Source organism: Tursiops truncatus, chromosome 12 (genome assembly GCF_011762595.2).
Source record: "Tursiops truncatus isolate mTurTru1 chromosome 12, mTurTru1.mat.Y, whole genome shotgun sequence".
In the NCBI taxonomy this organism is placed as follows: domain Eukaryota; kingdom Metazoa; phylum Chordata; class Mammalia; order Artiodactyla; family Delphinidae; genus Tursiops; species Tursiops truncatus.
Window position 1 is genome coordinate 74,373,904 of NC_047045.1, and position 15,641 is coordinate 74,389,544.

Consider the following 15,641-nt stretch of genomic DNA (forward strand, 5'->3'; position numbering starts at 1 on the left):
TAATAAGGTGCCCATAGACATTGTGCTTTTGATTTAAAAGAGGAGAAAAAATAGTTTTCCCGAAATCACACATTTTACTCCGTGGGCCTTGGAATTGGAACCAGGCCTCCAATATAACAAAAGGAAATCTTTGAATTTACCCCATTCAAGAGACCCAGTGCTCTTAAAGAAAGTCAAGTGTCTGGGGAGTGGCCCGTCATGCTGGCCCACCTGCACCCTATTTTACCCTCTGCATAGAGCTTCTTCCCACTCCCCTGGAGGTTCCCAAGCCCATGGCTGTTCCTATGTCAATAAATAACTTCTGGTTAAGACTGTGCTGTAATGAGATCAACAGCAGTATAGCCAGAGAAGCAATAAGATATGTCCTTAGGGCTGCTCATTGTTTTCGATACAATGAACGGAACCGTTTCCCCTATGCATTTCCATAGGGAAATGGATTACCTAATGCCGCCAGAGGATAATCACATTCATGCTCCTTGAAAAACTGCCCATAAAGAGATCGGTCCCTGTGTAGGTTCTTGCTTTTAATATATCCAGCCTCGTTGTATTGCAATTTCCAAGTAGAATAGCTTGACCTTCAGGGTCATCATCAATGTGTGTGACTCAGTAGATGGGAAGTCGAATGATGTCTTTCAGCTTTTTCCTCTTTCTATTTAACGTTGTCCAGGTAGCCCCTGCCTTGGGGGCCTGGTTGAAACTTTTATATGTTTCAGGGTCCCAAGTAAATTAGCATAAATTGCACCTACTGTATATAGACCAATTGCTATGAGAGTTACCTATATCACAGTTCCTGTCTCAATAAGAGACTAGAAAGTATTCCAACTCATTAAATAAGTCATATAGTTAATTACTGTCCCATTCATCGTTAGGTCAAGCATACACTAACTGGTCATGTGTATGTGGCAACACTGACTGTATCTGTTTTAATGGGCCATTATTTGGTCCTTATTTCCAGATGTCTGATGCTCTAGAATTGAGAGTCCTCAGGTGAGGTATGGTAGGTTCCTAACTCATACCTAATAAAAACCACATTTCGTCCCAAAGTCAGCAGCAGACCTCTACTGTCTGAAGATACTGTCTGTATTAAGGACTAAAACCTTTGAAGCAGTGGTACAGGGTTTGGACGGCCAAGCTATAGACAGCTGGTCCTGGTTTGAATGCAAGTAAGTCATGCACACCCTGTGTGACCTTGGGGAGCAACTGAACATTTCTAAGCTTCCAATAAAATGGGATTAACAATGGGACTCACCTCCTGGCGTTGCTGTGAAGATTAAGTGAGTGATGCATGTAAAGTAGTGAGCTCAGTACCTATCACCAAACCTTATAATAACAGTAATAACAATAATGATAATGATAATAATAGTAGTAGTAGTAAATAGCAGTGAGGAGGAGTTAAACCTCAGGTGATCTAATAATGTAAATTTATTTTACTGATCTTTTATTTTCTTTCCCATATACAAAAGCCCTTGGGCTTTATTTAATTTTTCATAATTACCGTGTTTCAAATTACACCAGCAGTGTGGAGATTATAATTAAGATGAATCAGTTTCTTTCTTTTTTTTTTTAATATTTATTTATTTATTTGGCTGCCTCAGGTCTTAGTTATGGCACGTGGGATCTTCAGTTGCGGCCTGCGAACTCTTAGTTGCAGCACGTGGGATCTAGTTCCCTGACCAGGGATCGAATCTGGGTCCCCTGCATTGGGAGCGTGGAGTCTTAGCCACTGGACCACCAGGGAAGTCTCGAGATGAATCGGTTTCTTATTTTCAGTACTTAAAGATTTGCCAGGACATAATCCCTCTGCTACCTCATCAGCCTTTTCTTCATTTTTCTTCCTGAAGGATTATAGCCACATCTAATTGTATCTGTCTGCTTCCTTACCTGGCTCAGGACCTGGAAAGTAAAAAGGGAGTATATGCTAAGTAAAGTTAACCCAGTGAGGAGGAGAACTTAACAAGAGTCAGAAAAAAGGGCTCAGGGGAGTGGTTAATAAACTTCCTTCCCTATCTTGTCAACGCCCGCTAGGACTCTGGTGCCATGCTTTACTGCAGGCAGCCTGGAAAACGCTCTGGTTGCCCATTTTGAAGATTTTAAACGTATTTTATATTTATTCACATTCAGTAAGCACATAGATTATCCTAGAAATGCTTTCCTCCTTTTTTGGCAGCTAGAAATGATGATCGGATTAAAGAGTACAGAGAAAAAAGTAATGGTAGGTTTCAAATAAGTATGGAAAGATATTTCAGTATACAGCAGCACCTCTTCATGGGTGTGTGTCCACCTCTCTTATTTTAAGAAGAGCTTTTGCATATGAGAACATTGTCGATGTAATTTGAAAACCCTAAGCACCATTTTTAAATAAATATTTAAATAAGCAATTTAACAAAGCAATAGAAAATTAAGGTTTTTTTGCTGTTCTTACAGAAGAGACGAACTTTTCTATTTGTTATAACTAAGGGTAATGGAAGAGATTCATTTCAGTGTTATATTTGTACCCAGCTTCTTAATTATTATAACATTTTTAGATTTATTTATGTGCATCAAATTCTTCCTCCTGATATCAATATGAAGTAAAGACAATGATTTTTATAACGGTTGTCGGAAGTGTAGTAAAAGATGGGCAACTAGTCACTTTAAGGACTTTAATATATGAATGCTAGTCCTGTTTCTTAATATCTTGCTTATATCATTAGATTACTGTTAACTACCGGTTCATAAATATTTTCTGCTTTTAGTTTTAGGTGAAAACCAAACAAATATTCCCCGATGTTTGCTCTTTCTACTCAGTACTGCAGTTTTTAACAGAACTCCTGTCCCCCACCCCCTCCCCCAAGTTTCCCTTTCTGGGACGAACTACCCGACCCTCCCCCTTTCCAGGTCCAGCTGTCCCGTCTCCTCCCCAGGGGGCACCTCCTACCCCTCCTTCTTTCAGGAGGAAGAAGTGAAACAATAGAGGGAACTGAGCTGGCACAAGTGTCATTTGTCACAGCTTAGCCAGAAGGCCATTCTCAGCATTTTTTACTGATGTCTTAGGTACTGAAACTATTATAGAAGGTAAATGAGGCTGAAACCTCCCTGTTTTTTATTATTCTTTTACTCAAACATCTCGGAGCATTAATACTGACTTCCATATATGGCCAATTAAGATCAGCCTCTATGCCATCGGTTAAGAAAACTCTGAATAAGAACTGATATCATATCAGCAGCAGAAGCTGCTTTCAACTTGAAATTAATTTGGGTTTCATTCCTGTGCTTGCGTGGGTGGGTCTCTCTCCTTTTCTTTTTTCTTCCCTTTCACGCTTTCTTCCCTGTTTCTCTTCCTGCCTCATTTCTTTCCTCTTCTTTTTCTCTTCTCTTTCCCCCCTTCCCCCTTCTTTCTCTTGCCCTCCTCCATTCTCTGCAACAGTATTGGCAGAAAGGTTCGTCCTGTTGATGCTATATTGTATTTTCAGCACAGTTCTCTGTGTTGGGGGTGGAGGGAGCTACGTTATATAGACTCAGGGACAGCATTGTTCCCACAATAAGAGCTTTTGTTCCCAGCCTGATGGGGTGGCCAGAGACCCCCAGTCTCATTTCTTTGGCTATATCTTCCTCCCCCATGGATGTCAATAGAGGCAGAAAAGAGATTAACGTGAAGACTAGACTTCTGATGCTTTATGTGCAGGCTACAGCAGGAGATTTTAGTGTAAGCCCTGTTTCGTGGTTTATTTGGAAGCAGGATAAAAAGTTTCTTTCATTTGAAAATGGATTCTTCTATATTCTCACAGCCCTTTGTAAATAACACTTAAATTGCTATCCTGTGATTTGTTTCTTCCTCCCTTACTGCCTTGTGAGCACCTAGAGGGTTGGGGGTCTTATCTTACTCATTTCTGAGCGCCCCTTCCCACAGTTCCCAGCACATAGGCCTGTGCCCCGCCCCGCCGAAATCTTTATTGTAATAATGAGGTACATTATAATAAAGCTATTGAATGGGATACAATGTCGCCGTTATGACGAAAGAACTATGTTTACGTATAGGAGTTCTGTGTATTTCCATACACTGAATGGAAAAACAAAGTTGTGAATCGAGCATAAAATCTCATGTTTTATAGATATAATTATGTCCCAGAACCTGACCCAGAAGCATACACACTGCATCGTTATTTTTTTTTAATTTTTCTTGGAGTATCGTTGCTTTACAATGTTGTGTTAGTTTCTGCCGTGCAGCAAAGTGAATCAGCTATACACATACATATACCCGCTCTTCTTTAGATTTCCTTCCCATTTAGGTCACCACAGAGCACTGAGTAGAGTTCCCTGCGCTATACAGCAGGTTCTCGTTAGTTATCTATTTTATACATAGTAGTGTATGTACGTCAGTCCCAATCTCCCAGTTCATCTCACCCCCTCTTCCCCCCACGGTAACCATAAGTTTGTTCTCTACATCTGGCACACCGCATCAACCAGAGCTACCTCTGGAAAGTGACATCTGGGCAGAGAGGGAAGGCCCTTGAGAAGGAATAGGAAACTTTTTATTTCATATGCTCTGACTTGTTAGAATTTTGTTTCCTACAGCATCAGATGAAGCTGACCAGTGTCAGCTTGGTCACGTAGACAGTGCTCTCCACCCAGACTTCCCAAGAGAGTTGCTCATCTTCCTGTCCTCCACCTTTCGCCTCGTCCCTTCACCTTGGCTCTTACAGTCACCTTCTGTCTCCCTCTGTGTTCACCATTGCCAGCTCTCCATGCATAGATGGGTGGTTGCATGCATGGAGAGATGGATGGATGGATAGATGCATGGATGGATGGACACATCGATCGATTGATCCTCCCTGATCCTCCATGTCTTCCGGTTGCTGCCCCACCACTCTCCTTCCTTTACATCCCAACGTCTCAAAATATATGCCCATCTATTACCCCACTTCCAAATCAGTCTGCAGTTCTCTCTCGTCACTGGATTTGGGACTCCATTATCCCCTGGGTTTTCCTGAGACTGTTTCTGAACAAGGTGGGAAGCACACATCGGGCTCTGTGCTCCCACTTAGGGATATGACCTCCCATCAGTGTGGGCCAGGGTTCTGTGCTGCCCGAGGCCTCGCGGCTCTCAATCTGCCTTGCTACTCTCCTCCACAAGGGATCTTTGGTGTTCTCACTGCAACATGGGAGACTCTCTGGAGGTGGCATGGCCTGCTGACCCTCCGAGGTTGCAGTTTGCTAGCGCTGAGATAGCCTGAAACCGCCTTCTTGTGGCCAGGACTGGACGTGCCCCTGGGCCCTGAAGGTGGGAGGACATTTGGGCCCCATGCTCCTGTCACTGCTGCATAAGATGGGGCCCAAAGTTGCACAAAGGGCTCTCTCAACAGACCACTCAGTTTTTCTTCCCAAATCCTGTGCCCAGCAAACCGCTCCTTGGGGGTGTCCCACAGTCCGCCTCATCTTCGCATGTCCAAGACCAAGGCGCTGTCTTTACCTGCAGACCACCACCCTCATCTCTTCAGTTCCCTCGGGGACGCAGAGGGAAAGTGCATGAGTGGGGATGCGGGCAGGGCCCTGTGACTGTGAACCCATCGTGTCCCTCTGATGCTCCTGAAGGGCAGCCTTTGTGCAGAAGGCAACAGCTGCAAAATGAAACTCGTAATTCTTCTCCAAGCTTCTCTAACAAGAGCAGAATGAGCAACCGTGAGCCACATGAAGACCTACCATGTGGATGCGCGAGGCCAAAAGATATGCCTTGTCTCCTTTTTACCATGAACCCCCAGAGATGTCTTCAAGCGTTTGATGTGGGTGTGAGGCAGTCCAGTGCAGGTCTCAGTCAGCTGGAAAGGCCGAGAACCGCCCTGCCAAGGCCTCTGCGGGTTAGCTTTCCCTCACCAGCCACCTGGGAAAGAAACTCGGGAGGATGAAAGCTGGTGGAGACGTCTCCCCGGAGGGAGCCCCCAGCTCTCTCCAAGCTGCAGCCAACGGGACAAGGAGACGAGACGCTGGCAGTGTCCTTGCTGAGAGCCGGGAGAGCAGCACCTTCCTCCTCGGAGCTGAAGGTGAGAGAAGAGACTCCCTTCTCCTGAAAGCTGTCTGCTTTGACTGGCCCCTTTCTCCCGGTCTCCATATCTAAGTAAATACAGCTCCAGTCTGTGGAACTTGTGGAGGACTGGCTCCGGTCTTACCTGCGCTGCTGTCCGGGTCTAACTGGCCTCCAAACTGACAGTTTTATAGCTAAGGTTCTGTTTTCTGATGCTGGGATGATCTTTGGTCTCATGGCATCTGTTGGTGGCTGCCTCCACCTAAGAGCACAGAAGGTTCTCCGTGCTCAATCCTCTTCTGACTGTAACCTCTCTCACTTTGCAGCCCCACTCCAGGGTCTGCGTACATGCGCATGTCCTGCTTCCTCAGCCCATCTCAGCTCCTTTTATTTTGTTTTGTTTTATTTTATTGGCCACGCCATGTGGCATGTGGGATCTTAGTTCCCCGACCAGGGATCAAACCCAAGCCCCCTGCACTGGAAGCGTGGAGTCTTAACCAGTGGACCACCAGGGAAGCCCCTCAGCTCCTTTTAGTGTCCTGACTGCACCCTGCATTTCGTTACCATGTGCCCCTTTACTCTTTTCAATCTTCCTGGGTGTTGTGTCTCCTTCTAGTTTCTCTCTGTTCTAACCCCTGGTCATCCTTAAAGATTCAACTCCACCATCACCTTCTCTAGAAGACTTCTCCCTGACCTGGAATTGCCCACTTCCTCCTCTGCCTTCTCCATGTGCTGAATATTTATCAGTCATGCTGCCTAAACACTGTATTGTACTTATTTGTTTATACTTGTCTTTCAACTACACAGGGAACTCCTTGGGGGAAGGGATCATGTTTTATTCATTTTATTTAATTCCTAGCTTGTAAAACAGAACTTGGCATGCATTCTTATGACCTCAAAAAGAGGAGCGAAGGAGGGTTTGTATGAATAAATGTGAATGTGCTTTTTAAACTGTAAATTGACACACAAATGTAAGTTATTGTAGTATCAACAGCATCCCAATGTAATACATGAAATTTGGAGACAGGTTTTATATATACAAATGATTACTTTCTAGTAAAGGTGGATGAGTTGGAGAAACCAAAGAAGATGCATCCTCCAAAATAAAGACCAAAAATCTTACACAGGAGTTATAACAAAGGGCTTAGAATTTGGAAGTGCTAACACAAAAACTAGACCAAAAAAAGGAAGCCAAAGAGATAGAATTTTGAAACCTGAGCAAGAGGACTTAAGAACAGGACATTTTCTTCATTTTGTTGCTACAATGTATCTTCAGGAAGGATATAGGGTAGAAAAAGTATTAAGTACCGATCTAAATAAATCTTTTCTCTTCTTGTGGTTTATCTTCATTTTCATGTTAAACAGATTACAATTTTAAACGTTATTTTAGAGGAAAAAAGGGAGATAGGCACGGGGGTATTAGCTTAATTCGTTCAGGGCATCTTAAAGAAATAAAGCGAGCTACCGAGGGCATTGAGTTTGAATTCTGTCCCAGTTCTGGAAGCATCCTTTCTCCAGCATCTCTGCTGGACTGTTGTCTAGACCAGACCTTCTCAAACTATCTGTGATGAGGGACAAGCACGCGTGTGTGTGTGTTTTCCTATTGGCCACACACTGACGCTTTTGTAAAACACCACAAAAAATGAATTACTAGAAAAACAAAATAGAAGATATCAGACATGCAAAATACAAGCCCAAATTTATCATTAGATTCAACAAATATCATTCTGTCAAAATGCTATAAAAGTTTCTACATACTTTCTCTCAAGTTCTGCACTTATCTATCTTGTAGATCAGTAACAGTTTGCAAACTGGCTCCTGTCCATTTATCATACTTGAAATAGCACCGAGTTCAACTTTACTTGGATATTTTCAATAACAGACATCACAGGAATGAAAAAGTTATCGAAAAGAGGGCACATGTGTACAAATCTTACAGTGGTGGAGGTGTTGATGAGAAAAATACTTTAGGTAAAATTTATAGTAGTATAGTAAAAATTTTTTCAAATGGTGTAACGCTGTTTTTTGTATCTCCTCCCTACCCTTCTCAAAATTGAGTGAATTCTTTGATCCTCTTGGACAATAATTGTTTTCGGCGCAAAAGTTTTAAATTTATCTTTCATTGTTAACTGCAGGGTAACCATAGGTGCTGACATCAAGCCAATAAAATTAAAAAGCAGCGTGACAGGCTCTAATAAATTTCATTGGTGTCTTTCCTCTGTCATTTGAGCACAGAATGAACTATTATCACTGAGCTTCAAACCTCTCATTTTGGCTTCAGATAATTACAGCTGCTAATGCAGTGCATGCTACAGTAGTTTTCAGTAACTGGTTTAGGGTTAAAGTATCATATTTAAAAGACTTAGTTATGATCAGAGGGGGAACACGTTGTGGCCATATGGCTTTGATCTGTTTTCTAGAGTGGCCTGCAAAAATCTGGACTCCTAACGATCTATTTTCTCGACGATTTCAGAAAACAAGCAGCGTTTAAAATCTAGTTCCTCTACCACGGACTCTGGGGTTTTGAAACTCATTTGGAGATGGGCCATCCTCTGTTGGAAGTGGGCCATGGTTCTTTGTGTCTCACCCCAGATGAAATTCTTCAACCCCCTTAACTCAGTCTTTCCATGACATGAAGAATTTAGTATCAGGTTTCTGCAAAATGAACCAGCTTTGCATTTGAAGTGAGAAAAAGGATTCTTCCTTTTCTCCTTAAACCCCCCTGTGGCCGGCCAGGTGAGTCTGGAATGTATGCGTCATCTATGTCCCAATCTTCTCACTGCTGTTCGGTGTGGATCACGCCTGCCAATATCCTTCTGTTTCACTTTTCGATTTCGTATTCATCTATAACCTTTGTTTTACCTTCTTAATTTTGCATGTGACGTGTCCTTTTAAAATGTTGATCAAAGTATTAAACAACTATCAAATATAAGCATTCAATGCAGATAAATATTAGCCCATCTCTTTGTGCCACGTGTAATTTTATGAAACTATCAAGGAATACATTTTTTTTTTTTTTTTTGAGGAAGCCTAAGTTAGATTTATACTTGTTCAAAATGCACTCTTCAATTCTAGCCTTCTTTAGCATTTCTTATTTGGGCGTTATCTCTACAGCCTATAGAGATCCATGAGCTCCTTATGACGGTTCCGCTCATAAAAGTGAGGAGGCTGGGTCTTGCTCTTGTGGGTTTTTAATGACAATTACACTTAAACCTTGGGAGTCTAATTTCTTATTGAGATGACCACTTTCTGAAGAAGAAAAGATGTTACCACCAACCTTGTTAAAACATAAAAAGGCTTATGAACATTGGTTCCTGCATGACCATGATTTTAGCAATAAAGAACCAGAATGGTAAGTTATATGCCGCAGTCTGTGAACCATGCTACGGAGACAGTTCCTGACGAAGCCTGGCCTGTTTTTCATTTGAGGAACATGAAGGGCATGAGAGGGTGGCTGTGGCTTATTAAAAGACAAAAGCAACAATTATCTGATGGTTCTTACATTTCAGCTTCTCGTTTCACTAGTTGCGCTGAAACAGTATTGTGTTTGCGATTGGCCATCGGAATGTGGTTGAGTGCTGGGATTTTCACGGTCTGGCTGACTTTTCCCAGGGTGACTTCCCCAGTGCTGCAGATCCCTGGGTGACGTTTGGTGGAGAGCCATACTGCATTGTTCAGCCCAGGGCGGAGAACTGTATTTATTTTTGATTTTACGTTATTTCAGCTGTTTTCACTTTTTTCTTTATTGTTTTCCTGCCTCCTACAGAGTTCTCTTTTCAAGCCTGGCTGGGGGAAGGGGGACACTCAGCTATGGACTCAGCACACAGCGTGGAGAGCAGATCTCCCCTCTCTCAGCAGTTCAAATAGCTTCTAAGCCACGTCCATTTAACCCACTGTGGGTCTGAGCCCACGTTAGCTCCATGGGGAGCTGTTTCCATGTTAAAATATATAAAATCCTTTCAAGCTGACTGTGGCTTCTTTACATGGCCTATTGGATAGTATAAGTGAGTGACATGCTTATTTTATTTTAAAAAGTTTTTTTAATAATCTGGTATTTGAGGATAATTTAGTTCTAGACTTTAGCAGCTGATAGCTTTCTGACTTAAAAGGTTATGTTTAAAACAACTGTAGCACATTTCAGAATTTTTTTTTTTTTTTGCTATACCACATGGCTTGTAGGATTTTAGTTCCATGACCAGGGATTGAACCCGGGCCATGGCAATGAAAGCGCTGCATCCTAACCACTGGACTGCCAGGGAATTCCCAAATTTCAGAATTTTTATTTCTGGTTTCCCACTGTATGAATTTTAGAGTCTCTTTTTATCACATAAATCAGTCAAGGAGACAGCAGGCAATGTTGTATGCCAAAACTCTGACTCTATCAGTAACTGTGGTCATTATGTTATGCATCTAGGGAAGCACTAGTACATTTTGGGCGTAGGTATGTCCATGTACATACGCTCTTTCTCCTTGCTCAAACTCCCTGTTCTATACGTAGGGAAGTATTTCATTATTAATAAAAGAGAGATTCTGCCCTCTCACGGTAGAGTTAATGAGCACGTTAGTATAATAATTACTTGTAACGGATATGAGAGATTCCTCATGCATAACTAAAGACGACTTGAAAAAGGACAGGAGTGTTTAAGACATTCTTCTCATTGATTCCACAGGATTACCTTGAGTGCATCAGGGACCAAATGAAACTTCCTCTGGGGGCGGAAGAAAGATCAGCCCTTTTTGGAAACATACAGGATATCTACCACTTTAATAGGTAAGCTAATCCTCAAAAGATGGTTCTCACATAAGAACATTACGGATTTTTCTCAAATGAATGTGGCCTAAGAAAACTTACTTGAAATCCCTGATTTGACTTCATAGATTTTTGTGGCCTATCATGCTGTGAAATCTTCTACCTGGAAACATCCTTGTTTGTATATGAGTCTCACATTTATCCAAAATCCCATCCCGCTCCGTCCTCCTGGCTCAGAGAAGAGACCTATTCACCCTGACAGAGCAGAGGCATCTTTCTTCCACAATAGAACATGAACAGGGCATCCAAAAATATATGCTGGCTTGGCCTCCAGCAACCCCACCTCCGCTGGATTTTCTGAAAGTTTTCTTCTGCCTAGGGAATGGGCAGGAGGGAGTAAACACACAATAAATACTTTAATCATAACAGATATGAATTCAGATTAATTAATAGTTAAAATTTACAATGCTTAATTTAATTCAAACATGTATTGAGTACCTGCTGTGTAGCAGGCAGTGGGATTAGAAAAGTATCATAGTAAACAAGGCAGACGGGGAGCCGAAGGGGATGGGGCAGGCAAATCAGTTCTTATAAGGTATTGTGGTACTTCTTGGAAGACCAGGTAGTAGGCAGGTAAAGAGCATAGACTGGTTTCCAACATCTCTGGGTTTGCATGCCAGCTGAGCCATGTATATATTCTTCGGGGAATTTTAAACAGAATACAGATGGTCCCCGACTTATGATGGTTCACCTCATGATTTGACTGACTGTACGATGGTGTGAAAGCAAGACGTGCTCGGTAGAAACTGTACTTCAGATTTTGAATTTTGATTTTTTCCCGGGCAGTGAGCCGCAGCTTCCAGTCTGGCACGCCATCACGAGGGTAAACACCAATACACTTACAACCTTTTTGTTTTTTACTTTCAATACCGTATTCAGCAAATTGCATGAGATATTCAGCACTTTGGTATAAAAGAGGCTTTGTGTTCAATGATTTTGCCCAACTGTAGGCTAATGTAAGTGTTCTGAACACATTTAAGGTAGGCGAAGCTCAGCTTTCGTGTTTGGTAGATTAAGTGTATTTTAATGCATTTCCAAGTTATGACATTTTCAACCTACAGTGGGTTTATTGGGGCATAACCCCATCATAATTCGAGAAAGATCTGTAGAATGTACCTAACTTCCTCATTTCAAGTCTTTGCTCAAAACTTCCTCTCTCAATGATGTTAACCCGGCACCTAAGCACACACCTTACCTGCTTACTTTTTCTTTTTCTCCTGGCTTTTAGCAATTTCTAACATACTCTGTGATTGACTTTTATGTCTGTTGTTTCCTTCCTCCCCACCCCCACTCACAGAACGCTCCCTGAGGGCAGGGATCTAACAGTTTTGTTACTACCCAAGTGCCTTAAGCAGAGTCTGGCTCGTGGGACCCTCCACATTTTTGTGGAATAAAGAAACAAATGGAAACAATAGGAATATCTACCTCACATGGTTATTGCGAAGCTTCGGTGAGCTGACGTACTTCATGTGCCGCACTCAATGCCAGAGTAAACAGCACAATATTAACCAGTGATGATGACATTGATTTTATTAGAGTAAAATCCCCTTGTAAAGTTCTACAATGCCCTCTCATTGGGTGACTCAGCCATAGCGCAAATTATAAATCCTTCCCCTCTTTGCTCACTGAAGCTGGTGTATGTGAGCTCCTTGAGGGTAGGATCCACATCTCCTTTGCCATCCCTAACCTCCATGTGGATCCCTAGCACCTAGCCCAAGCCTGGCCTCTGGGAGACATGTTTGAATTACATCAACTCATCCCTTAATTTTGAAAGCCTGGGATATGAAAAAGGCCAGTGTTGCAACGTCTCTTTTCATCTGACTCAGTAGACTTTGAAACCAATTTGCACGTTCCAGGATAGTGGTTCTCAACCCAGGCTGCACACTGGAACCATCTGGGAAGGATCGTGTGTGTGTGTGTGTGTGTGTGTGTGTGTGTGTGTGTGTGTGTGTGTGTGTGTGTGCGTGTGTGTGTGTGTGTGTCTATGTGTGGGGTTTTTTTTGTTTTTTGTTTTTAATATGATGACTGCTACTCCTAGAAGTTCTGATTAGAACTTCTAGGTCTCGGGTGGGACCACGGCATCAGGATTTTGTAAAACGTCCTCAGATGTTTGTAATGTGCGGCCATGGTTGAGAAACACTGTCTAGATAAAACAAACACAATAATAAGAAAATAGAGAAAGGGCATTAAAAAATTGAAATAGGGGGAATTCCCTGGCAGTCCAGTGGTTAAGACTCCACACCCCCACTGCCAAGGGCCCGGGTTTGATCCCTGGTTGGGGAACTGAGATCCCACAAGCCACGTGGTACAGCCAAAAAACAAAAAAAATGAATTTGGGGAATTTAGAGTCTGTGTGTCCATTAGTAACATGCTGGTATTAGAGCAGGCTTCCATTTAGCAGTGGCTGAGGTTAAAAATCCAGGAGCCGGAGTGGCTTCTCCGCCCAGATCCCACCAATGGCACAGTAACCCGGGAAGAGGAACAAGGCCTAGATGCTGGGAGGCCCTGGCATAAGCCTTCTGGTGGTTTGGCTGTAAGTTGACTGTAATGACTGCTTCTCTAGGGCTTGCTTCTTGCCCGAGGCCATGCAACTCTATGTGTGTTATCACTTTATGCAAGTCTGGGCTTCTCTGACTGCAACCCCCAGGCATCCAGTGGCATGCCCTCCTGCCAGGGCAGAGCCCTGCTTTTCGGGTCTTGGTTTATGCCATAGTCCAGGAAAGGGTTTCTACTCCCCGGCGTTTACATCTTCATGTGTTTCCTAATTTAAAGAAAGATAAGCCTGAAGTAGCCCCCGATGTCAACCAAAAGGGACCTTGGCTGCAAAAGCTGGAAGACTGAGAAGATCTTTATACGCCTGAGTTGGTTCTCTCTCTGTTCTCTTCTCTCTTTGGTGTTCTCTGAATGAGGAGGTCAGAGGTGACTAGAATATAAACCTGAGTCAGGATGATGATATACGTGGCATCAGTGTAGTAACGCAGTTCATGTGACCGTGTTCATGCCTGTCCCTTTTGTAGATCACGTTTTTATATATCCTGAACATGCATTGTCTCATTTAATCCTCTTAACAGCTCTGAGGTAGATAAGATGCAAAAATATATACACATTGATTAGACACAGGAATCGGTGTAGAAAGTCCATTGCTCAAGGACATAGAGCTAGAAATCCAGCCTAGCCTACTTTGAACACACCTGGTTTTGTCAAATCTCAACTGGTATTCTTACTATTTTTAATTCTTTTCAAGAACATCTTCCTGTTTACCTTTTACAGTGGAATTGTCTGTACTGTTTTGTCCCTATTCACTTCATTTCCTTTCTCTTAAATCTGGACTCTAGGGGCTTCTCTGGTGGCGCAGTGGTTGAGAGTCCGCCTGCCAATGCAGGGGACAAAGGTTCGTGCCCTGGTCCGGGAAGATCCCACATGCCGCGGGGTGGCTGGGCCCATGAGCCATGGCCGCTGAGCCTGCGCGTCTGGAGCCTGTGCTCCGCAATGGGAGAGGCCACAACAGTGAGAGGCCCACGTACTGCAAAAAAAAAAAAAAAAAAAAATCTGGACTCTAAATTTAGAGCTCAGATGTCTTTGCTATTACATTTGATTAAATAAGAGTATTGATGTGACTTTTTATGTTAATGCCTCTTATGAATCCTCTATTCTATACCTTACTTCAGTTGATTTCAAAGATACAGCTATCTGGCAAATCTATGGTTAAGGCTTGAAATAATTTTAAAGTTTCTGTTATTAGTTCAGGTCCAGGTTTCTCAACATAATATAATACTATTGTGCCCAACTAAGCAAGATTTAGAACTCTAAAATTAAAGAAGGCAAAAAGAAAATGGGTTTATTTTGGCCTGGAAAATTCAGCTGATTAGATTTTGTTTTTTAGGAAATAGTCCCAAAATACAGGAGAGCATAGGGTACTATGATAAACACCCATGGAGCACCCTCGCTCTATCAAGGCCTTCCTTTGTGCCATATTTGCTTTAGAAATTCTTTTTTTTTAAATTTATTTATTTAGGGCTGCTTTGGGTCTTCATTGCTATGCATGGGCTTTCTCTAGTTGCGGCGAGCAGGGGCTACTCTTCCTTGTGGTGTGTGGGCTTTTCTTTGCAGCGGCTTCACTTGTTGCAGAGCAGGGGCTCTAGGCGCAGCACGCAGGCTTCAGTAGTTGTGGCACGTGGGCTCAGTCGTTGTGGCTCGTGGACTCTAGAGCACAGGCTCAGTAGTCGTGGCACACGGGCTTAGCTGCTGCGCATCATGTGGGATCTTCCTGGACCAGGGATCGAACCCGTATCCCCTGCATTGGCAGGCGGATTCTTAACCACTGTGTCACCAGGGAAGTCCCTGCTTTAGAAATTCTTGAAAGCATAAAGGCATTACAAATAATGCTGAGTCCCCTGATAGACCCCTCCCAATTGCATCCCGCTCTGTGGAGAATGGCACAGTGATGTGCTGGTGTACCAGTTCTCCAGGGTGAGGACAAGGGAGGGGGAATCTGGGATTTATAGCGTTTGCCAGTTTCTCTGGTGTAAACACACCCATCACTGCAGATTAAAGCTACTAAGAAGACATCACTGAACATGGAATTAGGAAGAGATGTACAGAATTGTCTCAGAAAAGCCAGTACAATCTGGCTCAAAATACCACCATAACTGTAACTGCTATCCAAGACTTGGTGTTTCATTCCCAAGTATGATCTTTGTTGCCATGACTATGTATGTAAGTACTTATTTAAAATACAGGGCTTCCCTGATGGCTCAGTGGCTAAGAATCCACCTGCCAATGCAGGGGACATGGGTTTGATCCCTGGTCCGGGAAGATCCCACATGCCGTGGA

General features: G+C 43.0%; 1 protein-coding gene across 18 annotated transcripts in view; it reads left to right on the plus strand.

Annotated features, from left to right (window-relative positions):
• Positions 1 to 15,641, plus strand: part of PLEKHG1 (pleckstrin homology and RhoGEF domain containing G1) — a 223,045-nt gene that overhangs the window by 152,714 nt on the left and 54,690 nt on the right. For 16 of the 18 annotated variants that reach the window (XM_073789725.1, XM_073789724.1, XM_019951566.3 and 13 more), the window contains one exon: positions 10,669 to 10,769. The exons of the other annotated variants lie outside the window; for them this stretch is intronic. In XM_073789725.1, coding sequence (XP_073645826.1) covers positions 10,669 to 10,769 — 101 coding nt within the window. The remainder of the gene's footprint in view (positions 1 to 10,668; positions 10,770 to 15,641) is intronic. 18 annotated transcript variants of the gene reach the window in all.